The sequence below is a fragment of the Sebastes umbrosus genome, chromosome 12, assembly GCF_015220745.1.
Source record: "Sebastes umbrosus isolate fSebUmb1 chromosome 12, fSebUmb1.pri, whole genome shotgun sequence".
Lineage (NCBI taxonomy): Eukaryota > Metazoa > Chordata > Actinopteri > Perciformes > Sebastidae > Sebastes > Sebastes umbrosus.
In genome coordinates this window covers 11,866,737-11,890,500 of record NC_051280.1, presented here as the reverse complement: position 1 = coordinate 11,890,500, position 23,764 = coordinate 11,866,737, and the positions used below count along the sequence as shown (strand labels likewise).

General features: G+C 37.7%; 2 protein-coding genes across 4 annotated transcripts; both read left to right on the top strand.

Annotated features, from left to right (window-relative positions):
* The first annotated feature begins 776 nt into the window (after positions 1 to 776).
* LOC119498942 (peptidyl-prolyl cis-trans isomerase Fkbp12-like) lies at positions 777 to 4,998 on the top strand. The gene is made up of 4 exons (XM_037788062.1): positions 777 to 939; positions 1,020 to 1,067; positions 3,308 to 3,420; positions 4,041 to 4,998. The coding sequence occupies exons 1-4, from the start codon at positions 903 to 905 to the stop codon at positions 4,170 to 4,172; spliced, it is 330 nt and encodes a 109-aa protein (XP_037643990.1). The 5' UTR covers positions 777 to 902; the 3' UTR covers positions 4,173 to 4,998.
* Positions 4,999 to 7,775: 2,777 nt separating this feature from the next.
* si:ch211-106h4.6 (plexin domain-containing protein 2) lies at positions 7,776 to 22,424 on the top strand. 3 transcript variants are annotated; one of them, XM_037786380.1, is made up of 14 exons: positions 7,776 to 8,165; positions 11,783 to 11,970; positions 13,340 to 13,483; positions 14,435 to 14,504; positions 15,439 to 15,561; positions 15,678 to 15,796; positions 15,871 to 15,970; positions 16,100 to 16,195; positions 16,748 to 16,829; positions 18,516 to 18,576; positions 18,688 to 18,910; positions 19,961 to 19,996; positions 20,332 to 20,486; positions 21,970 to 22,424. In XM_037786380.1, exons 1-14 carry the CDS (start codon positions 8,069 to 8,071, stop codon positions 22,180 to 22,182), a joined length of 1,707 nt encoding a protein of 568 aa, XP_037642308.1. In that variant the 5' UTR covers positions 7,776 to 8,068; the 3' UTR covers positions 22,183 to 22,424. The 3 variants fall into 3 exon arrangements, with proteins under 3 accessions (XP_037642308.1, XP_037642307.1, XP_037642309.1); XM_037786379.1 differs by having other exon boundaries at positions 7,777 to 8,165; positions 20,329 to 20,486; XM_037786381.1 differs by lacking the exon at positions 7,776 to 8,165 and adding an exon at positions 9,375 to 9,901 and having other exon boundaries at positions 20,329 to 20,486.
* Positions 22,425 to 23,764: the final 1,340 nt, after the last annotated feature.

Sequence of the window (23,764 nt, the reverse complement as noted above, 5' to 3'; positions counted from 1 at the left end):
AAATGATGTCAATCATTTATTTAGAGACGTTAAACATTGAATGGGGTCAAATTGACCCCAAAGATAAGTTTTTATACAGTCAAATTACCAGATGCAGGGACGTTCACAGTCATTTCACTAGAACAGCAGGTGATGGCCAAATCATGTTACCTCACCCAAAATCTAGTGCCTTAAAAAAGACGGTCATTTACCGCGCCATCACTCACTGGAATAGCTGCCCTCTTCACATCCGTCAATCCTCTAACAAATCCACATTCAAATACCATCTACGAATACATTACTTAAACAGCTGATCGATAGTCCAGTGTTGGTCATGTATGGTTTTCTTTGTTTTCTTTGTTCCTTTTTCCCTGATGATGGGCCTTGAGGCTAAAAAAAAAAAAAAAAATTGTGGAAGATTTGTGTATGAATTTGAAATTTGAAATTTATATATGTTTGAAAATTTGAGTGTTATTAGTGTAACACAAATGTGATGTTGTATATAGTATGTATGTGATAAATTAATGTACATGATTTCGGACCCCAGGAAGACTAGCTGGTGCCATTGGTATCAGCTAATGGGGATCCTTTTTAAATAAATAAATAATAGGAGGGTAAGGGCAATAGGAATAATGGAGAGAATTTAATTAATATTATTATTATTGTTATTATTATTAATAATTATTAATTTTTATTTTATTTTGTTTTGTTTTGTTTTTTGTTTTTTGTTTTTTTTCCTGCCAACCTACTGCTCCACACTCCAGTACAGCAGGTGGCGCAATGCACCTTCAAGCTGTTTGTGATCCGCCGTGTCGAAACCCAGAGAAGAAGAGGAGCAGAAGAGGAAGCGCGCTGTGGTGCGGTCGTGCAGCAGGAAGTGAAGAGAGAGGGAAGAAGACTAGTCTGAGAGAAGAACAAGAACAATGGGAGTAGACGTCGAGATCATTAACCCAGGAGACGGTAAATACTGTTCTAATCCCGGCACTCGAGGCGTTTTAATACAGATAGCCGTGTTAACCTGCTGTTTGTTCACCTTTCAGGGACGACTTACCCGAAGAAGGGCCAGTACGTTAACGTCCACTACGTCGGTAAGATGGCATTATACTATGTTAGCTTAGCATGTTAGCATCAGGGCTGGGAACAGGGGCCAACATGTCTAGTCTAGTTAGCCTAATTAGTCTAGTTAGTCTAGTTCAGGGCGGGCCAAAGTGTGGCGCGCGGGCCAAAATTGGCCCGCCAGATGTTAGCGAATTCTTTTTTTTTATTAAAAGACCCAATCGACTGTTCTGTCTTTTGAAGGCCGTACCAGGCTCGGCTTTATGGTTAGATAGTGGCATCATATGAAACTAGAAAACCTCAGGACTCCATTATACCAATCATGTCATTTTGGCGAGGAAAAACTGGCATGGCCATTTGTCAAGGTGTCCCTTGACCTCTGACCTCAAGATATGTGAATGTAAATGGGTATTCTATGGGTACCCACGAGTCTCCCCTTTACACACATGCACACTTTATGATAATCACATGCAGTTCTTTGAATGGGCGGGTGCAAGCGGCCGAAATGGGTTTCCTCAGGAGGGTGGCTGGCGTCTCCCTCAGAGATAGGGTAAGAAGCTCAGTCATCCGTGAGGGACTCGGAGTAGAGTCCTGGCTCCTTTGCGTCGAAAGGAGCCAGTTGAGGTGGTTCGGGCATCTAGCACGGATGCCTCCTGGGCGCCTCCCTTGGGAGGTGTTCCAGGCACGACCAGCTGGGAGGAGACCACGGGGAAGACCCAGGACTAGGTGGAGAGATTATATCTCTACTCTGGCCTGGGAACGCCTCGGGATCCCCCAGTCAGAGCTGGTTAATGTGGCCCGGGAAAGGAAAGTTTGGGGTCCCCTGCTGGAGCTGTTGCCCCCGCGACCCGATCCCGGATAAGCGGTTGAAGATGGATGGATGGATGGAGTGTATTTTAATATTTCTATATACTGGGGTCCCTAAACTGTCTTGGAAATGCATAAATGAGCCAAATTGTATTCAGCAGGCGGGTTTTAACCCTCCTGTTGTCTTCGGGTCAACCCGTTTTCAAACTTCATTATATCATAAATATGGATTTCTTTTACCTAATTGCCCCGAAATTACATGGATGGTTCCCTTATATGGTCTTTGCGAAAAAATAATAATAATAATAACCACTACTTTTGTTGCAGTATGGGTACTTTATCCAAAATTATAGCCCCTGTGGTGTTCATGTGCAATGTGTCACACTGTCATTAAACATTTTTTGTAATATTCTGACTAAACTTTGACATATACCGGTCTGTGATAATCCATCAACATTATTCCTCCAATTTTGAGTCTAGTCCAAATAATTCATAATTTCTGCATTTTTTCCAAAAAAAATGAGGTTTAATTTCATATAAATTAGGTTTATTGACCATGAATTCTCAAAAAAGTGTAAAACTTGTGGTAATGAGTTGGAATGAAGTTGGCCAAAAAGGTGTAATACAGAATTGGGTGATAATTTATAATGTATGCTTTAAAAACAGTCAAACCAGACAAAAGACAAAAGTTGCATGGTCGACGGGAAGACAACAGGAGGGTTAAGGGGCTAACTATGTAAAACATATTCAGTTAAGGGAACTTGGGATCCTTGTACCATTTTGCATCTTAATAATACAATACAATAGGTGTTTAATTTTGGCCCGTGGTCCACTATTGAGTTCCAGTTTTGGCCCTCCAAGGGAAAAGTTAAGACAAGATATCTGGTTTAGTTCAATCCATACAGAAACAGAAGAGTATGTCGCCTGGCTAGTCTGTCTCCCCTTATTCCTAGTCTTATTGCTATGCTATGTTAAGATAGCCAGTTTCTTGTAGCTGGTAAATTGGAGCTAATTTGAAGTACTTTATATACTGCTATGACATCATAATGTATTAGTGATTTATTTTTTTTTGGTTTTCTATTAATAATCTGAATATGCAAAGTAACTAGTAACTAAAGCTGTCAAATAAAGGTAGTGCAATAAAAAGTACAATATTTGTTTTCAAAATGGAGTAGAGTAAAAGTATAAAGTAACATGAAATGTAAAGAAGTACCTCATAATTGTACTTAAGTACAGTACTTGAGTAAATGTACTTAGTTACATTCCAGTGCTGTTAAAGTATTCAATTTTACAATCTTTTTTAATACATTATCAATCATTGTGTGCACTGGCTGATGTGTTTAATACTCAATCACACTGTCTTTAAAGTCCTACAAAAACACCTTAGACAAGTCTTAACATCTCTGGAGAAATTATGTAACCTTAGTGTGAGTGCCAACAAGTTTTTTTCATTGTTGTTGAACAGGCACGCTGACAAATGGAAAACAGTTTGACTCCTCCAGGGACCGAGGAGATCCCTTTAAGTTCTGTCTTGGTAAAGGTGAAGTCATCAAAGCGTGGGATGAGGGTGTAGCCAAGGTAAGGAGAGGAGTTTCAACAAGGGGCTCTGTACCGGTTTTACACATCAAGATGACTAATCTTGGGGGTTACGATTGGACCTGTGAAATAGGGCTGGGCAGTATCATGAAAAATTCAAATCTTTTTTTCACAAGCTGGGACAAATCAGGGCTTTTAATAATTCCCCCCTTTCTGCTCCTACTGTTTGTGCTTTCTTGACATCAGCCTGATATCTGCAGACAGCTGACTAGCTTCACCTCTAGTAACCAGATATAATACGTCATTCACAAACACATTCAGAGCACGCAGATCAGTGTGCAGAGTCTTCTTTGGGACCGTTCGCCAAGAGAAAGAGTTAGACAAACATGGAGTCAAGACAGTCATGTAAACTGTAGGATCCTGTGTTTTTGGGGCTTGACCCATACTAGGGATTAAAAGTTAGGATATCTCAGACTCCAACATATTGATATTAGCAGTTATTGTTTGATACAACCCTTGTGAGTCCCCCAACTTTATGGAAGTGCATTACTAAATCACTGGAGTAGCTCTTTAACAGAGATGCTAAAAAAAAGCCTCAGCAATTCAATATCAAACCATATTATTACATGTTGTATGTAACTTGCTCTTCACATCCTCCACAGATGAGTCTTGGCGAGAAGTCTAGGTTGACCTGTTCGCCAGACTACGCGTACGGCTCTAGAGGATTCCCACCTGTCATCCCAGGAGATTCCACTCTCATCTTCGAAGTGGAGCTGCTGAAAATTTGTACATGAAAGTTGCTCCTCATTCCACCAACATTTGACACAAATAACTTTTAATTAAAGGTGCTGTCATTAGCATTTATAAACATGAATAAATCATTGTAGAAAGAATTCTGGTATCTTGGTATGATTGAGACAAATTAGACTAATGCCAGCGGTAGTTGTTGGTGCTAAGATCAGATAAAGAAAACAAAGAAATAGTACAACATTTTGGGAAATATTCTTATTTCTTCCAGAATTCATGTGGCCTTCATTATTACATTTGTCTGATAAATCTTTGAATTGGCACATTAGATACATAATGAAGTAATTGGACAGACTAGTGTGCTGTTCTTCCTTTATTTTTTGTGTGCCTAATCTGAACCAGTGGCACTAAATCTGCACAAAAACATCTTATTTGTTCATACCTGGTTATTCAAGTGTCTCAAAAGTAGTGCAGATATTATTATTAATGTCACAAAATGCACATGAAACACCTTTTAATGAAGAGCTTATTTGTTTTTTTCTTGCATTAATGTATCTCTTCATTCGATGCATTGAGTTGACAGCTTAAAACTTTTAACGCAATGTAAAGAAACGCTTACAAACAATAACGCTGTATGATTTAATTTCCATCCCTACTTGTGTTGCCCTTTATCCTATTAGATTTTGAATCCTGACCCTTATACTATACTCTTGGGTCTTTTTATCATAACAACTTAAAGGCCTCAAGAGTCTTTGTGTTATGTCATCATGCTTAACATGTTTTCTCTACAATGCTTTACTTCTTGATTGTGTCATCCATTAGAAATGGTCTTTCCCGTATTGCATTCTTGCATTAAAAACAAATTACACAATATTAATGTGTCATTCATTGTCATTGATGTGATTTAGACTTTGAACAAATAATTGTGATAAACAGCTACTTGCATATTTTTAACTTGTGAACAATTCTCTCCAGACACAAATCCTGTTCGATTTGAAGTTTAGTTATCTTTAGAATACCCAAATCTTTCTTTCCAGGCAGTGCTACAGATTAGTAAGCCATTGAGTTTCAAGTTGAGATGAAATGAAAAATGCCTTTTTAACCCTTTTTAATCACCTGGTCATATTGTCCACCTACTTAATATATGAAACCAAAAAAAAAACATCTTTATATTTTTTATATTAAAATCCAATCATCTTTTCTTCCTGTACAACAAAATGTGTGCTTATGTCCTCAATCAGTCTGCAACTTTTAGCGACAAGGATGGACGCTCCGTATTGCGCAACATTTTAAGCCTGCACGCTTTTTAGCGGTCCAATCAAATGCAAAGGATATGATTTAAATCCCTCTTGTAACTGTACACTGCTCAATTATTCCGTTTCAGTGGGGAATATGACACCGTACAGACGCTAAAGACGCTCTGAATTTCTGTTTCACTGGGAAGTTCAGATGTATCAAACTGCATTCCAATACCCATACTACCAAACCATTTAGTCATGTTCCAATATGTCAAATGCCGTATGCCAAAAATACCAGGATGTCCTACATCTGCCAGCATGCTTTTCTGGCTATTCTGAGCCTCAATCCTCTGTGCAGCAGATTTGAGCAAGAGGGTCAAAGTTCCAGGCATAATGTTATGACGGTGTAGTATGTCCCAACTGTACAGCAGTATGTTCTTTGTAAGGGCAGCTGCAGTATTTACTAAAAGAAAAAGTATGCAATTTGAAATGTAGCCAAGTGTCCCATGATCAGCAGACACCTTTCAATATTTGCCTTGGAGGGATTGCCATGTCAGGCTTTAGTAATGTGTTCATGTAAACAATATTGTTGGCAAATTGGATTCTGCTCTGGGTTTAGGTGGATTTTATTAAATACACCGCAGCCGTCTGCACCAATTTAATAATAAAACATGATAACTGGCGGGTACAATACCGTCTTTATCACTGCTTCTCTTGAGATTGAAACCAAACAGTGCTCTTACTTGAATATTACAGAAGTAGAAGTACTGTACAATACTGGTGTTGACTAGCAGTGGTGGAAGAAGTATTAAGACTTTTTACTTCAGTAGCAAAACTAAAGTGCAAATATACTTTGTTACAAGTAAAAGTCCTGCGTTCAAAGTCTGACTTAAGTAAAAGTTCAAAAGTATTAGCATTAAAATATACTTAAAGTACCAACAGTAAAAGTACTCATGCAGAATGGCCCATTTCAGAATAATATAGATTATTGAATTATAATTAGCATGTGTACATCACCTTAATGTTGTAGCTGGTAAAATGGAGCTAATTTTAAATACTTTATATACTGTATACTTATATACTATATAAATATCCATAAATTATAATCATAGATAAACAGATATTTGAATGACTGTTGTCATAGTAGTTGTCAATTAAGTGGAGGGTTTATATATCTAAATATTAACTGAGCAGAGTTAACATTTACAGGGTTTTTCTTCCTGATTACTAAATATTTTATCATGTTTAAGTTTTTATGATGTTTTTTATTATGTATTAAGTTTGTTTGTCTGTACTGACACTGTACTTATTTGCCACAATATACTCAAATCATCATATTTAATATTCGGTTTTTATAGGTGTGTTGTGATTTGTGGCCACCTAGTGGGGAAATGCTAGAATTACATGAGGGACATAACCTGTGCTGCCTTCACTTGCCCCTTGTAATCTTCACAATCTTTCGATTAATTGAGAAAACATTCATCAGATTAATCCATGAGTGGAGTTGCAGTCCTATGCAAAATAGTTTTAAAAAATGGCTCAACATCAACCAATTACACCAGTAAAATCCTGCTTTTATATTAATGCATTAGTAATAATTATCTAATGAAAATATAATAATCACAGAAGCCATTTTTCTGCATAATGGATACTTCAAGTAAATTTTCCTCTTCATAGTTACATACGTTTACTTAAGTGGCAATTTCAATGCAGCACATTTACTTGTAATATAGTGTGTTATTAGCAGCGGCGGCTGGTGGAAATGTTTCTAGGTAGGGCTGTGCCACATCCAATCAATTTCAGCAAACATCCCGGTATGATTTAATGCAAAAAAAGTGAAGGTATCAAAAACACATTACTACTTTGCAGTTAAATAATTAATTATTTTATTCCAACAGGAAGAGTTAATAATGCTTTTAAAAAAAGACAACAGTATAAAATGTACTCAGTGGTGAAATGTAACTAAGTACTTAAATACAATGTTGAGGTACTTCTACTTTACTTGAGTATTTCCATGTTCTGCTACTTTCTACTTTTACTCAACTACATCTCAGAGGGAAATATTAGACTTTTTACTCCACAACATTTATCTGACAACTTTAGTTACTTTACAGATTCAGATTATTAATACAAAATATAATCACATTACAATCAAATTACACATTATAATCAAAGTACACACATTACTGGGTGCATTCCATATTTAAAACACAAATATTGACAATTTATATAATTGTTATTAGTAGTAGTAGTAGTAGTAGTAGTAATGTTTTTTTTTGTGTGTGACTCAGGGAGAGCGGCGCCCTAGCGCCCTCTATTGGCCCGCCGCCACTGGTTATTAGTACTACAAATAGTTCCTTGGTCTCTTAATTGTGACAATTACGACAGCACTTGAAGGCACCGTTTTGGTCCAGGCGCTCATCACGGAGCTGCGTCTCATTCCTGAGAGAAGTGACGCACAAGATGGTCTGCGGACAACCTGAGAGTTTAACATGGACATCAACGTGACCACAAACTTCACGTCAGGCGACATTAATAGTAAAACTTGCGTCGTCTCCTTTTCTTTGTCTTTTTAATTAGACGAGTGCGTTACTTTTTTAACTTCACCAGTAACTTACACATCCTTGTCACAGGCGCAAACTCATATTGCGCCAAATCATCCTTCTTTGCGCTTCTACAATGCGCGTTACGCACTGAGAGGAAGGATGGCGACGACACTGACCAAGACAGTTAATCTCATTACAGGACTGGTTATTGTTTTCCAGTTACAGATCAGCTTCATGAAGCTCAAATCTGCTTATGGTAAGTTATAAAATGTGTCTATTGTTGAACCTGCTAATACAACAAATAATAGTAAAAGCTAATCACTTCAGGTTGGGTAATATTTCTGTATTTTTTATATAAGTTACTTCCTCTGATTTTGGTACTGCACCATTCTATGTTATTGATTTTTTTTAAATATATATATATATATTTAGATATATATGTATTTATAATTATATATATATATATATATATAATTATATATTTATATATAATTATATATATATTTATAATTTTATATATATAATTATCACATTTTATGCATAGGTCTAATGTATTATTGGTTTGAAACATATGATTTGTTCTATTTCAATACCAATATATCTTCGGATTGAATATGCAAATCAATTACAGAAATGTGTGCAGATATTTTGATCTGCAGAATGGCCCATTTCAGAATAATACACATTATATTATTGAATTATAATTAGCATGTATACATCACTTTAATGTTGTAGCTGGTAAAAGTAGAGCTAATTTGAAGTACTTTATGTACTGCTAATTCATCATAATGTATTGATTTTTTGGGGTTTTCTATTAATAATCTGAATATGCAAGGTAACTAAAGCTGTCAAATAAAAGTAGGACAGTAAAAAGTGCAATATTTACTTTTAAAATGGAGTATAGAGTAAAAGTATAAGATTTAAGTAAATATACTTAGTTACATTCCACTGCTGTTGAAAAGTATTACATTTTACAAGCGTTTTAATATATTATCAATCAATAAATCAATGGTGGAGGAAGTATTCAGATCCTTAAAAAAAAGTAAAAGCTACAGGGGAAAGTCTGAAAGTATGATTGAACTCCAAGCTCTCAAAATGTTTTTTTTTTTCCCCTTTAATAATAAATCACTTAAAATAAAAAAAATAATAGTAGGCTTATTCAGAGTCTCCCCTTGTGTTTTGTGCTTGGCTGAATGACAAATCTTGGACACATTTAGACCACATTGGGATGCTAAGTGGTATCATTTAAATGACTCATAATACTCTCTTTAACCTCAAATACCAGGGGAAATAAATCATTCATTTTAAAGTCCTGTAATTGTAGGAGCCTTTTTCAGTTTTATGTAACGTTACAGTGTTATTTACCTGTGTAAATATGATTTACCTGTGTTTATTTGTGTTAACACCTCCGACCACTAGGTGGAGAATCTTGATTTTAGTCTAACTAAGGTGTAATCAGGCTCAGGTGTGTTTCTGAAGCAGCAACAGTCAGGGTTTTTACCTTGTTTGTGTCAGGATTTGTGGGTTTTCTGTGGAACCTTTTGTTTATTTTGAGTGAAAAGGAAACCGTGGACTATGCTGCAACATCACTGGCTGAGCTTATTTCTACAGTTACTACTTTTATCACCAATAACACTGCTCCTGGTACTACTACAGATAGCATCAGTACGCTGCCCACATCAGACTGGTGGAGGGTTATAGGAGGAGGCCTCTGCAGCCACAGGGCCACCATGTGATAGAAATATAGACACAACACCCACGGCTGTCCGGCCTCACATGCCTGGTCCTGGACCTGCTGGTGTGAAGAATGTGAAGCATGCTTTCACTCTGCTGTGAAAAGAAAAATGAGGACGCACTGTTGTCACTGGAAGAAGGGGCAGACTGACGGGACTGATGGTTTGCCACATGGCCCACGCTGGGGAATTGTTTATGTCCCTGTTGCATGTGGGAGGAAGATGCAGGAGTTTGTTTACTGATGTTTGAGATGTTGAGGTATTCTCCACATCTAACGTGCCCTTAACATACAGTTTCCCTTATTTATTTTCCCCCTAAGGTTGTTGCAATAGTCTGAATATTCTACACAGTATTATATGTTGTGTGCCAGTGTTTTTTCCAAAATCTTCATTGAAGCTACAAGATGTTTATACGAAGTGAAGACATTTGCCTTTTATACAGACTTCCCCAAAAATGTAGCTTGACATATATCTGGTGTCTTTGTGAACTCAAATCTGGAACTGAAAAATTTAAGTTCATGTGTTTGAATTAGAGCTGCAAAAATTAAATTAGGCAAAAGAAAATTAATTGGCAACTATTTTGATCGATTTATCGTTTGAGTTCTTTTTTCAAGCAAAAATGCCAAACATTTAATGGTTTCAAGTTCTCAAATGTGAAAATGTGCTGCTTTCCTTGGTCTTACAGTATAGTAAAGTGAATGTTTGGTTTTTTAACTGCTGGTCGGACAAAAACAAGACATTTGAAGACCTCACATTGTGCTCAAGTGTTATTGTGATCGCCATTTTTCACTTTTGACTGATGTTTTGTGGATAGATATAGATTTATAGATTAATTGATTATGAAAATAATCTTTAGTTACAGCTCTAGTTTGAATGATGTTTTGCTTGTTAAGGGGTTTTTGAGCTTATAAAATGCCAGAAAACTATGGGAAAAAAATCAAGATTTCGTTTCAAGGTGACGTCTTCAAATAACTTGTTTGGTCTTTTGTTAAAGATATTACATTTTCACACCCCAGGCACAAACATTGTTTTTCATGCACTGATCAATTTTGAGATTTTGGCTTATTTTGCTTCCATAACATGTCTTCTTTCAGACTAGTGGAAAGAAAACATCCAAAATACACATTTCAGGCTTTTATTTTACTACACATTGTCTTTTTGTGTCTGTAGATTTCTCCTCTAAATTCACCAAATTTAGCCTCATTTGCATATTTAAACATAAAATTAAAAAAAACTTGTAATACAAAAAACAATGTCCTAATGTAAGTAATCAACTAGGGAAATTTCATGGTGATATCTATTTTCGAGTTGGTTTTTTTACCCTATTCAGTAGTGTCTTGCAAAATTATGTAATTTTAGAGTAAATATCTTTAAAGGCCGTTTTCTCTCCAACTCTGAGCCAGAAAGCTCCACTTCAGTAGCATTTACAAACACCAAACTTTCCAGGTACATTCCTATCTATATTCTGATGGTTTTAACAAACAGGTTTGTTCATATATCATTCATAGCCTGATTTATTGAACATTTTATTCCTAAAAACATGGTGAAAATTGATTTATTTATGGCTGTTGACAGTATTTTCTGATTTATGGAGTGATGCAAAGAGAGAACCAATATTCCCTCTGTAAAAACCTTTGACTTTAATGTGTAAAACAAAATGAAACAAGAATCTCGAACCTGGCTTTATCCAATGTTCAGATTTCTGTTCTGGAAATGTTTTCAAATTAGCACATATTTAATAAGAGAATGCATCATTTGCATATTTAAACAATGTTAGTAATCAATCAATTATTTTTATATTAAATGCTGTACATTAATTTTATGTTGATCAACTAATCAACCAATTGTTTTAGCACTATTATTTTATTTTTATGACAGTATTTGGCTATTTACAGGCATAAACTGTTAAAGTTGTGACAGAACAAAATAATCTTGTTTTGATCTTAATTACTTTTGTTCTTAAATACATTTGTAGCCTCCTAAAAGTGCTCTAAAATGTGGATGTTTGTCGGCATCAGCTCAAATTTCAGACATTTTGATATTATTGTTAGTAATATAATGATGGTACTCAAAGAAAAGACACAGTAAGCAAACGAAATTATCAAAACAGTAACTTATGTCCGTCTGTTTGATTCCTCAGGAGTGTACCGTACTGACACACAGGGGCTGTTTCCTCCAGAGGGAAGGTCGTACGTCGTCGCAGGGAACAACAAGCCCAGGGAGAGGAGTCCAGATAAGAGGGGCCACTACAGAGACCAGCACCAACCAGAGGAATCCGATCCAGACCTGCTGATGGAGGAGGGACACGACAATTCTACACAGATCGTGGTAAAGTTACTGTATTTACACCGAAAAGAGGTTCAGCAGATGAAGGAAAACTTAGGAACTAAAGTCATAACTGAAAATGACTTTGCAGGGACGTCTCCCTTTAGTCTTTTAATAGGACGGTAGTTCGGGACATTTAGGTAACAGTTGTTTGAAAGTGGGCGAGATTCTCGCTGAAGCTTTCCGCTATAAAATTCTCTGCATATAATGTTTAACTTTCACAAAGACCAGACTTTTTAATGTAACTTTATTTTGCAAAACATATTTATCTTTTGGAAAATAAAACAGGGCAAAACCTTCAAAAACTATTGAGGTGAGAAGTCTCGGTCTTATATGACAATATGGGTGAACATTGTTTAAAGGGAGGGTCCATTATTATTATTATTATTATTATTATTATTATTATTATTATTTTAACATATTATGTCTCTTCCCAGTGGTGTTCCTTATGTATTAAAATTCAAACATTCAACTTTTTGTTAAAGTATTTATGTTTTAGTGTCAAAATGATATTTTCCCAGCCCTTCTAAAAACTACTGTGTGGATCCAAAGGTCACACAATAACACAAAGAAACCGATCGATGCAGCGATAGACCAGCAACTCCTGTGTTCTGCGAGATAAAATGACCTCGCCGTTATATCACTTTCTTCAAAGCCACCAGACTACATTCACAAATGCAGTAATTTTACCTTCCATAATACAGGAGTATACAACCCCACTTAAAAAAATCAGAAGAAACCACTTCAGTTATTTCCAAACTTAACACAGCTAACTTTGACTCAGCTGTTGCTAGCAATCACATTATTCATGACTTTATTGATTAGCTGCGATTAGCTTAGTTTAGTAGCCTACGCCACTGCTTTTCGCAACGGCTGAGTGGGTGTTTCCATTTTTCAAAAACGCAACAGAACGCAGATAGACCCGCCCTTTAAAGCGGTTCTGATATTGATGAACGTTATGAATTAACAACTAGAATTTAGTTTCCTGGGAGTAAAAGGGATTTGGACAATATTACATGACTTGAATTTGAATTTAATAAATTTTTGGTATAGCGTTTCCCCTCTTTGGAACCAGAAATAATATTATGGAAATTAGACAAATTCAGTGTTATTTTTTACTTTGGTGCTCATCATGTTTGCTTGATGAGCATTATCTGTTTTACTTTTCATACCTGTCAGTAATCTGTCCGAAAAAATTTAAAAAAATTGTGCTAAGCTAAAACATGATAGCCTCACCAGCATGAAAGTACACTTTTTATTATTCCCACATGAACCCCATTAATTCAAATTTAGTTCCACTTCACATATTCTGTCCCTAATACTGATTTATTGTGTGTTTTAACGCATTTCAATCCCTGCATTTTTTGGACAGGACTTTGATCACGCCTACTATATATCTAAAATCTACGGTTCTGGAGACGCTGCCAGTAAAGAGCTGTGGGTGAACATCGACGAGATGGAAGGGGATGAGTGGAAGGTCTGCGGCTTCCTGTCCAGCACCCACAGACAAGCCGAGGTATGACATCAGTCTGCGTGTTTTATCCAAATGAAATATCTCATGTAGAAGAAGTTCAGTGGGCAATCTATTTTTTGTTTGCATATTTACTTTGACTTTCCTGAATGAAAAAAATACATTAAAAATATTCAAAATTTTGATATTCAAGTTATTTAGACATTATATTAACGAAGTGTTGATCAGCTTATAACAGTTCACTTTATGAATGTATTGAATTGAGAACACAAGCACCAGATTAGAACACACACATCATGTCGTCGGTGTGGAAGTTCTTCAGTGTGAGTGAAAAAGACATAAAGGTTGCAAATGTGAGATATACTGTGATTCATTTTAAGTTGTATTTTATTTGTCTATTAACCTGGAGCACTTTAAAGGAACAGTGTGTAACATTTCAACGTGTAACGTGTGCAAAACCATGGTACCGCCAGCCACCGTCTGACTTCCGTTGCTCCTAAAGTAGTGTTATTATGGTAAGGATGGCCTCTCAGTGAGGCGAACGGCGTTGCCACAGTTTTGCCCCTCGACGGTTCACGTTATCACAGTCTTAGAAAGAGAGGAGTGAGCGGAGGGGTACTCAGTTGGTTGCAGTCTACAACCACACCACTAGATTTCACCAAATCCTACACACTGTACCTTTTAATTTTGAGATTTGTTTGAGTGAGAGAAGTTACTGTAACTTGGTGCAGTTTTGGAGAAAATGTAAATTAGTTAATAGCCAATGTTTCATTATGAACATACAATTGAATTTCAGTTTTCCATAAAAGTAAAGTTACAAAAATGTTTGTGTATGCTGTAAATAATAGGTCTTAGAAAGAAAGAAAGAACGTGAAAATCGGAATCGGCCAAAAGAATTGCATTTGATGCATATCTAGTTGTCGGTGTATATGAAAGTGGTTGCTGACCATCTTTAACTTACAGTTGACATTACACTTTTCCTTTCTTCATTTCCAGAGAGTGAATCTTTCCTTTGACTTCCCTTTCTACGGACATATACTAAAAGAAATCACAGTGGCAACTGGAGGTAAGTCTTTAACTTCAAAAGTCTTTTCTTTAGAAGTTGAGAGCTCAGAGTTATGAGGCCCAATCTGTATTCAAAGTAGTTTATGATATCATCTTAATTTGAGCTACAACTAGAGCTACATTATATGAATTTATTATACTTTTGTTCACTTTTTCCCTTCATAGTACAACTGCACAGTGCATACCTGGGTAACAGTAGGCCAAAATCTAAGTGCATAACACTATTTAAATATATTTGACAGCAGAATAGCGCTGCTTTAAGAGACTATAACTTTAGTATTTTCTATGGTGTGGATCTATTTCTATAAAACTTCTCCATCTCCAGCAAAAATCTCCATCCCTAACAAAATGCTTAAGTTGAAGGTGCTGTATACAATATCCAGAGCATTAATATATCAGCAAAAAACTATTTGCTATGTAAAGCTATAGAGGAGTAATGTCTACCTGAGCAGAGAATGAATGCTGCACTGCTCTCATACGGAAGTTACAGCTCATAACGCCGTCCTGACCGACGGCGCCGTTGCAGAAGTGTTGTACCCACCCTCCTGTTCCCCCCCAGGTTAACAATGTTAGTTCTGCCAGCAGTGTTGCCTTTGTTTTCACTGTTAGCAACGTTAACTACGAGCCGCCGGCTCAGCTGTCGCCATATTGAGAGACGTGCAGAGGCAATAGAAATGCTCACAATCTCACATTTAGCACCTTTAAGAATCTCTTTTCAAACAACAGAAATTTAAGAACTAGATCAACCTGCAAAAATACAACAGAAAACATGACGTTACTGTGAGTAACGCAGTTTGTGTGTGTGAGTTCTAGTAGGTCGGAGGGAGGTGCCTTTTGTCTCATATCTCATAAATGATTGAAATGAATATTGTGAATGTCTCCCTACATTGCAAACACATGATTGATGGTAACCTCTGCGTTTGTTCCTCTCACAGGTTTCATTTACACTGGAGATATAATCCACCGAATGCTCACAGCCACTCAGTACATCGCCCCTCTAATGGCGAATCTTGACCCAAGTCTGTCCAAAAACTCTACTGTGTTTTACTTTGATAACGGTAAGAGAGACCATCCTTTCACTCAGCTGTCATCAATTGTGGCTTTTTGTTTGTGGGTGTGCTCTAGACTATTTATACTAAATGTATGTGAATGTTTATGTATGTCTACCGTGCAGGCACGGCACTGGTGGTTCAGTGGAACCGGATCCACCTCCAGGACAACATCAGTATAGGAACTTTCACCTTCCAGGCCGTTCTTCACAGTGACGGACGGATCGTCTTTGCATACAAAGAGGTGACATTTCTTCCCTTCTTCATGTTCTTCCGTTAATGTGAAATTTGTTTAATTATTAAGCTTTTCTTCCATAGATTCCTTTAGACATCAACGACATCAGCACCGAGAATCATCCTGTCAAAGTGGGCTTGTCGGATGCTTTTGTGGTTCTTCATGAGATAGAGCAGATCCCCAGTGAGTGACACATTTGGTGTTGAAATAATACATTTCCTTACCATATTTTTTTTACCAGCCAACTTATGAAACAAAACACTGGATCTCATTTGTAATTAACAACATCATATCCTTTCTGACATGCTCCAGATGTCTGGAGGAGAACCATTTATGAGTATCACAAAGTCGACATCCTCAAGTCCAAAATCTCCAATTCTACAGCTGTGGAGATGCTGCCTCTCCCGAGTAAGTTAATCCTGATTAAAGTACACAAAGATATGTGTTGCTAAAATGGCAAAACACAGTTTACACACAGATTCTCATCTATGTTCTGTATATTTGGATCATCAGTAACCTAATCTGCAGTGGTGGAAGAATTATTCAGATCCTTTACTTAAGTGAAAGTACTAATACCACACTGTGAAAATACTCCACTACAAGTAAACGTTCTGCATTCAAAACCTTACTTAAGTAAAAATATATAAGTATTATCCGCAAAATATACTTAAAGTATCAAAAGTAAAAGTACTTATTATTCAGTATAATGCTCTCTGTCAGTGTATATATGTTTTTGAATTAATATTACCAATCACATTTATTTTACACTAATGTATTTTACACTTGAATTGTTCAGTTTTTACTCTTTTGTATCTTAAAAAAAGAATAGCTTGTGATCAGCAGCAGTTGCATGTTAGCTCTACGCTGCAGGATGAACTGTAAAAATTGCATTAAAGTTCAAATCACAGAAGTGAAAGCCATCTCTTCCTCCTCACTCTTCACTGTTTTCTTTATTCTCAGCCTGTCTCCAGTTCTCCAGCTGCGGTCCATGTGTCACTTCTCAGATTGGCTTTAACTGCAGCTGGTGCAGTCGGCTACAAAGGTAAACTGGAAAGCACACAGAATCTCAAGACTGCACATTCCCACTAAATTTATTTTAATGAAATGAAACGTCAGGAATGTTTAGCCTTCATCTGAATTCAGAGCTGCATTAAAATACAAAGAGAGAAACAACCTTAGCTGATGGCAGACATTATATGAAAAATACTAAATCTTTTTGCAAAATTCCAGATGAGTCAGACTCAACCACTGGATTTTAAAATTTATGATTTTGTTGTAGTGCCTCCTTAAAGTGACTTGTTGTTTTCAGAAATACACAGTGTTAATGTGTGCTCATATCTAAGTTTGGTTGCAATTACACAGTTTTCAAGAATCGTAGTGGTTTTTTTTTTTTAAATAAGACACAAAAATTTGGTAACCAATGGCATACAAAATTACATGAATAGACTTTTGGGGGAACAGTACAGATTATTGTGCTGTGTAAGATGATTTCAGTTGTACTATCTGTTTAGATCACATGATTTAATCAAAACATACTGTATCTTAGGGCGCTTTCACAAGCCATAGTCCGTTTGGCTAGTCCGAATCAGAGTTAAATTGATACTTTTGGTTTGTTTTCTATTTAGTCTGGTTCGGTTTCACAGTGTTCAAATCAAAGCGGATCAAATAAAAAAAATAATTTGCTGAGGGGCGTGTAAGATGGAGCGTATTTATCTCTTTCATCTCGAGAGCTGCCACTCCTATGCAGGGAATCTCGGACTTTGAAATATTGCTGTCAAAGTGTTTTCACTTCGACTCTGCACTAATCTACTAGCACAAATCCCTTCTCCTCCAGTTTATCTTCAATGACATAAACGTCACTATTTTTGTGGACTTCATCATATTCTGTATGTTTTCTTTGGCCCAGATGTCAAGCAAACATCAGGCTTCTGTCCTCTCCCACTCATGTTAACCTGTCGTGTACCTGTGTCCTTCTCAACAAATGCCCGCACAGACCGTCTGTGTTTTGGTTTACTTGGAAACGGTCCAAGACCACCTCTTGCAAGCGGTTTCGGACCGGATGTTTTGGTCCGCACCAGAGTTCGATTGCTGCGTTCACAACTGCCCAAACGAACCGCATCAGAGTTTGATTAAAAAGGGTTTAAATGTTGACTTGTGAAAGCGCCCTAAAAGTAACATACTATATAATGGATTTTACTGGATTTTTACAGAAAATGGTTTACACATTAAAGAATGGGCTCACATTTTTTTGAAGATTTGAGAGTTACTGGTCGTTGTAACTGTTCCTCCTGTCAGTACTGGCTGCAAAGAGATCCCTTCCTAAATTGATTTCCCTGTGTAGGGGGGGGGGGGGATTAACTCAGAAGCCTCATTTTAGCTTTGCTGAATGCATTTTTGCTCAGAATGAGGACTCTGGGTTCTGTCACCTACACTGAAATCGTTTTGGGAAAGGATCTCTTTGCAGCCAGTGTGGACAGAGGAGAAACAATTACAGCTTTTCAATGTGGGGAAGATGAGTATTGTATCAAGATACACTTGATAAAACTCTGAAATATCCCTTTTTAAGACGAAACCAATTTACAAATTAACAATAAGTATAAAAAAAATCATCTGCTGGATGCAAAAGTGTTAAATAACATTTGGTTATGTAAAATTGAGACTTGTCCCTAAAACGCTTTGTCAACACAGTTCACAAGTACACATTAACAGTATTTACTGTCTTTCTCAGATGCTCCAGTGGCTTCGATCGTAACCGGCAGGACTGGGTCGACCTCGGCTGCCCGGATGAGGTTCTCTTTATTTTTTGCATTTCAGTAAACTTGAGAAAGTTAGAACTCAGTCACAACATAGCACCTCTTGCGTCTGTCTGCACAAGAGTTTACTGATGTTTGTTTTTCCAGAGGAGAGATCCCCGGTGTCTCCGCATGACAGACGTCACAAACACCACATCTCGCCATCTCACACGTACGACCACTCCTGTTACAGCGACCACAATGCAGCAGAGGACCTCCAGCACGACCTCCACCCCCCTCAGCAAGACGTCCACCGTCACCAACCCCTCAACACACAGCAGCACAAGAATAATATCCACTCCACAGCCTCCAACCAGCAAACCTGCAGAAGGTAAGCTGGCAAGATGCTTTCAAATCATCTGTAGTAAACAAGACGTGTATGTTTGATTCTAAAACAGCAGTATATATTATAAGACTTTTAATGTCGTCCCACTACCTTTTATAGAATCATCTTGCTTGATAGCTTAACGTCAATGAATTTCAGTTTTAGTCGTTAATGTTAAAAGTAATTTAGGACAGATTACAGCTCAGGGCAAGGCAGGTGTCTTTACCATCTCATGAATAATACTTGTTTGTTGCACGGTATCCACGCCCAGTGTTTTGTGTAAAGTCTGACAGTGTGAGGGTCAAGTGGTCAGCTATTTCCCAGCCCTCTGTTAGCTCCTAGCTGAGTGTATACAGCGCCATGTTAAATACTGCATAGTGTCCTCAGCTGCTGAAGGATGACTCAATGTATGTGTGTCACTCTGGTTGAGTCAGAATATAGGAGGGCTGTTATTTTTGGTTGTGGTGGCTATTGTTTGTAAGCTGAAATAATACAACATCCTACTCAAACAGAAGCACTGTTACTTTACTGGTATTCTGCTTAGGTAGACGGAAAGTACTTGATTTTTATAAAAAATATAAGGGACCGCTAAAGTCCCAAAGTTAATCTTGAAATGTCTTTTTGAACGTTTTCGGATGTTTTTAATATTATTAACTTCAAAAGGCAAAGAGGAGAAAGTTTGAATTGGATAACTTGAAGAGGAAAAAAAGGGAATTACATTATAAATTGCACATTTTTTAGGTGACTGACTGTTCACTGCAAATGGCCCCACACTGCTCCAATTTGTGATGCCCATGGGGAACCAACAAGATTAGCACTTTATGAGATTTCACTTGTAGTCAAGTACACAACAGTAGATCAGTAAAAATGTACGTTAGTTACAGGATCTGCTTTAAAAACTACTCCGATAGTAACTCAAAAAGCTTCTCTATTAAAGTAAAATTGGACATGGTCAATCACTTGAAATAGTGTTTTTTTCCAACAATTCTTAAACATTGATTTAAAAAAGCAAAACACATTTAAAATAGTATATCATGTTTTTCTTTCTTTCTCTAGATGACACAAACATCTCTTTGCACATCAATGAAGCACGTAAGTCAATTCATGTTAACCTACTGTGTGTCTGATTTTTATTATTGGTACATGATATTTCAGCAGTCAATTTTTGTCAAAACTTGCCTAATTGCATTTGATCTGATAGTTAAAGCCACTATGTGTAAAATGTTTGTGATTACAGTGTTAATTATTCTGATGGCAGAAGTCAAACAAATGGAAATATCTGCATGAATGTGTGTTTTTTAGCCTAATTATCTCGAGGGTCCCCTAGTTGTATCTGAGGAGGGAATGTAAATTCTACACATAGTGGCTTTAAGTCTATAAATATGAATAGCATCACTGAGAGTCTCAACACCACCTCTTTACAGCAGGAGACCAGGAGACCACAGGAGAGATTGATGAGCGGCCGCAGACTGGTCTGCTGGCGGGCATCGTCATGGTGATGGTCATCATGGGAGCAGCCGTCCTTATGTCTGTTTACATGTACAACCACCCCACATCCAGTGCCAGCCTCTTCTTCATGGAGGTCAGTGACACTATAATCCACTCTCCTGATAGAACGACTTCCCAAAGCACTCCTTGTGTTTTTAATTTGGATTTCCCTATGCAATTTAAAGGGATAGTTCAGTTGTTTTGAAGTGGGGTTGTATGAGGTACTTATCCATAGTCAGTGTATTACCTACAGTAGATGACGGTGGCTAAAATACATTTTGCTGCTGCTGCCCCCTTTCACAGCAGTACATTGCGTTGCTTCCGTGCAGGTACTCCTGTCTCTTTCTCCAAACTGGGGGTGTGCTGACCGCCATCTACTGTAGATAGATACCTCATACCCACTTCAAAACTATCCCATTCATTTTATTAGAGAAGTTGGAGAGGTTAGGGACATCAATTTAATATAGATTCATCCCCAACAGTGGAATTAAATTATTTAGCAGAGCGGAAACATACATCTTAAAATGCGTAAAAGTAATATGTGCTGTGTACTTTTATGTATACAGTCCCCTCCAAAACCATTGGAACAGCGAGGCCAATTCCTTAATGTTTGCTGTACACTGAAAATATTTGGGTTTGACATCAAAAGATGAATAGGAGACAAGAGATCAGGATTTCAGCTTTTATTTCCAGGTATTTACATCTAGATCTGTTACACAACTTAGAAGATAGCATTGTTTGTAATGGAACACCAAATTTTTAGGTGAGCCAAAGTATAGGAACAGATAGACTTAAAATAGATTAAAGTGAATAATACTTAACATTTAGTTGCAATTCCTTTACTTGCAATAACTGCATCAAGCCTGCGACCCATTGACATCCCCAAACTTTTGCATTCTTCTTGTCTGATGCTTTTTTCCAGCCATGCAAGCCCAAGCCATGACATTACCTCCACCGTGTCTCACAGATGAGCTTGTGTGTTTGGGATCATAAGCAGATCCTTTCTTTCTCCACACATTACCTTTCCATCACTTTGGTAAAGGTTAATCTTTGCCTCATCAGTCCATAAAAGTTTGTCCCACAACTTTTGAGCCTCATCTCTGTACTTTTCAGCAAATTCCAATCTGGCCTTCCTATTCTTATTGCTAATGAGTGGTTTGCATCTTCTGGTGTAGCCTCTGTACTTTTGTTCCCGAAGTGTTCTGTGATACCTTCACTCCTGCCCTCTGGAGGTTGTTGGTGATGTCACTGACAGTTGTTTTAGGGTTTTTCTTTAAGCTCTCACAATGTTTCTGTCATCAACTGCTGATGTTTTCCTTGGTCTACCGGTTTGACGTCTGTTGCTCAGTACACCAGTGGTTTCTTTCTTCTTCAGGACATTCCAAATGGTTGTACTGGCTATTACCGATGTTTGTGCAATGGCTCTGATTGATTTTCCATCTTCTCTCAGCTTCAAAATTGCTTGCTTTTCTCCCATAAACAGCTCTCTAAATAGAAGCTGAAATCCTGATCTCTCAAATTTTCTTTGAACAATCCCACTTGTGTTTTAATTTTCTGTCCTTTTTTTCCCCCCTCAGCGGCGGCCGACCCGCTGGCCAATCATGAAGTTCAGGCGGGGCTCCGGTCACCCTTCTTATGCTGAGGTGGAGGCTCCTGGTCAGGACAAGGACAACACGGTGGTCATCGACCCCAAACAGTCTTTTGTCATGTCAGACAGCAGAGAGAGTGACCAGAAAGAAGGATTCATAGTTCCTGATCAGAGGGAGCGCTTCCTAGTCTCAGAGAGCTGACCAGAACTACGTTTCCCAGAAGGCGTTGGGACAGAGCTGGATCTCTATAGAGAGGCGAAGTCCCACCCTTTCTGGTGGACCACCATGGGACCACATTTCGTAGAAAAGGTGAACGGTAGTCAATGGCGAGAGACAAATATTTTTTGATCCCGTTTGAATTGCGCCATGAATCACACACGTTTGAATTTTGCAAGTCAAGACAGTCACAGGTAGTTGTAAAACTGTTGAAATATAAGACTGAAAATATGTAATTAGAAAGACTACACACCCAAAAGTCATGTAAGTGATGTCTCTCTCTCTCTCTGGAGCTACGATGCCTGTGTATTTCGTATTGGGATGTACTCACACCAGCAACGGGTCTCGCTTGTTCTTTCGCTTCCCGGCTGATAAAAAGACCAGAGGCCTGTACTATGAAGCAGGATTTGGGGTTAGCGAGCTAACTTCAGGGTTAACCCTGTGTTTTCAGTCCTACGACTGTGGTTCACTTCTTACCGGGGTTGATCGCCATGGTAACTTATCCCGGAGCAGGTTCTGTTTGTAATCAACTCGTATAAAAGCACCACCTACTGACCAATCAGAGCTCGGTGCGCAGATCGTATGATAATATTACACAAAGACAAACAAATTAGTCATAATCCAGACTAAAAGCAACACAGTTTAAACTGACAAATGCAGGCATATGAAAGTAAGCCTGCTTACCGCTTTATGATATATAATTATATTTATTTCTTATTTGCTAACAAGTCTGTTTCACACATCGGGGATGCAGCTGTATAAAGTTAAATTCTTCTATTCTACTCTATAAACATTATATTAATTTAACCAAACATACAAAGTAATTATAGTCCGATCTACCCATGCTCTGGATGATTAGAAGTCAGTGTTAATTCACATGTCCACAGTTTTTTCTTTTGCCAGCTGTCCTTCCTGCATTTGTCAGCTTCACCTGTGTTACTTACCACTTTTAGTCTGGCTTATGTGTTCAACTTCTTAGTATTTGTCTAATATAGTTTGCTCATCCTTTGTAAAATATGCCGCTCTGCTGACAGCAGACTTGTCCATATTTGTGATTGGTCACATGCTGCAAACAGCGCAGCTTTTATGCGAACACGCTCATAGGCAGATGGGGAAACCCTGGGTTGACTTACCGCTGATAACCACCGTCATAGGACCGCTTAGCGAGATCGCGGTTGTTAGGGTTAGTGAAGCCAGTTAACGGGAAGATACCACGGGTGTGTTGAACTCGCTTCGTAGTACAGGCCTCAGGAGTCGCTGGATAAAACACATCAGCTAAGATAACGTTACATTTGTGCGTGGAACATAGCTAAGTTAGCTAGCTAGTGTTGGTGACGTATGTTGTGCGAGACGAGAGATGTGGTTCACTGAGCGGTTTCACACAAAACTAAATGATACTGTGACTGTCTTGACTTGCAAAATTCTGTTTTAAATTGACAAACACATGTGTGATTCATGGTGCAATTCAAACGGGATCAAAAAAATATTTGTCTCTCGCCGTTGACTACCGTACATTTTTCTTCCAAAATAAGGTCCCATGGGGTCAACAGGAAGGGGCGGGACATCA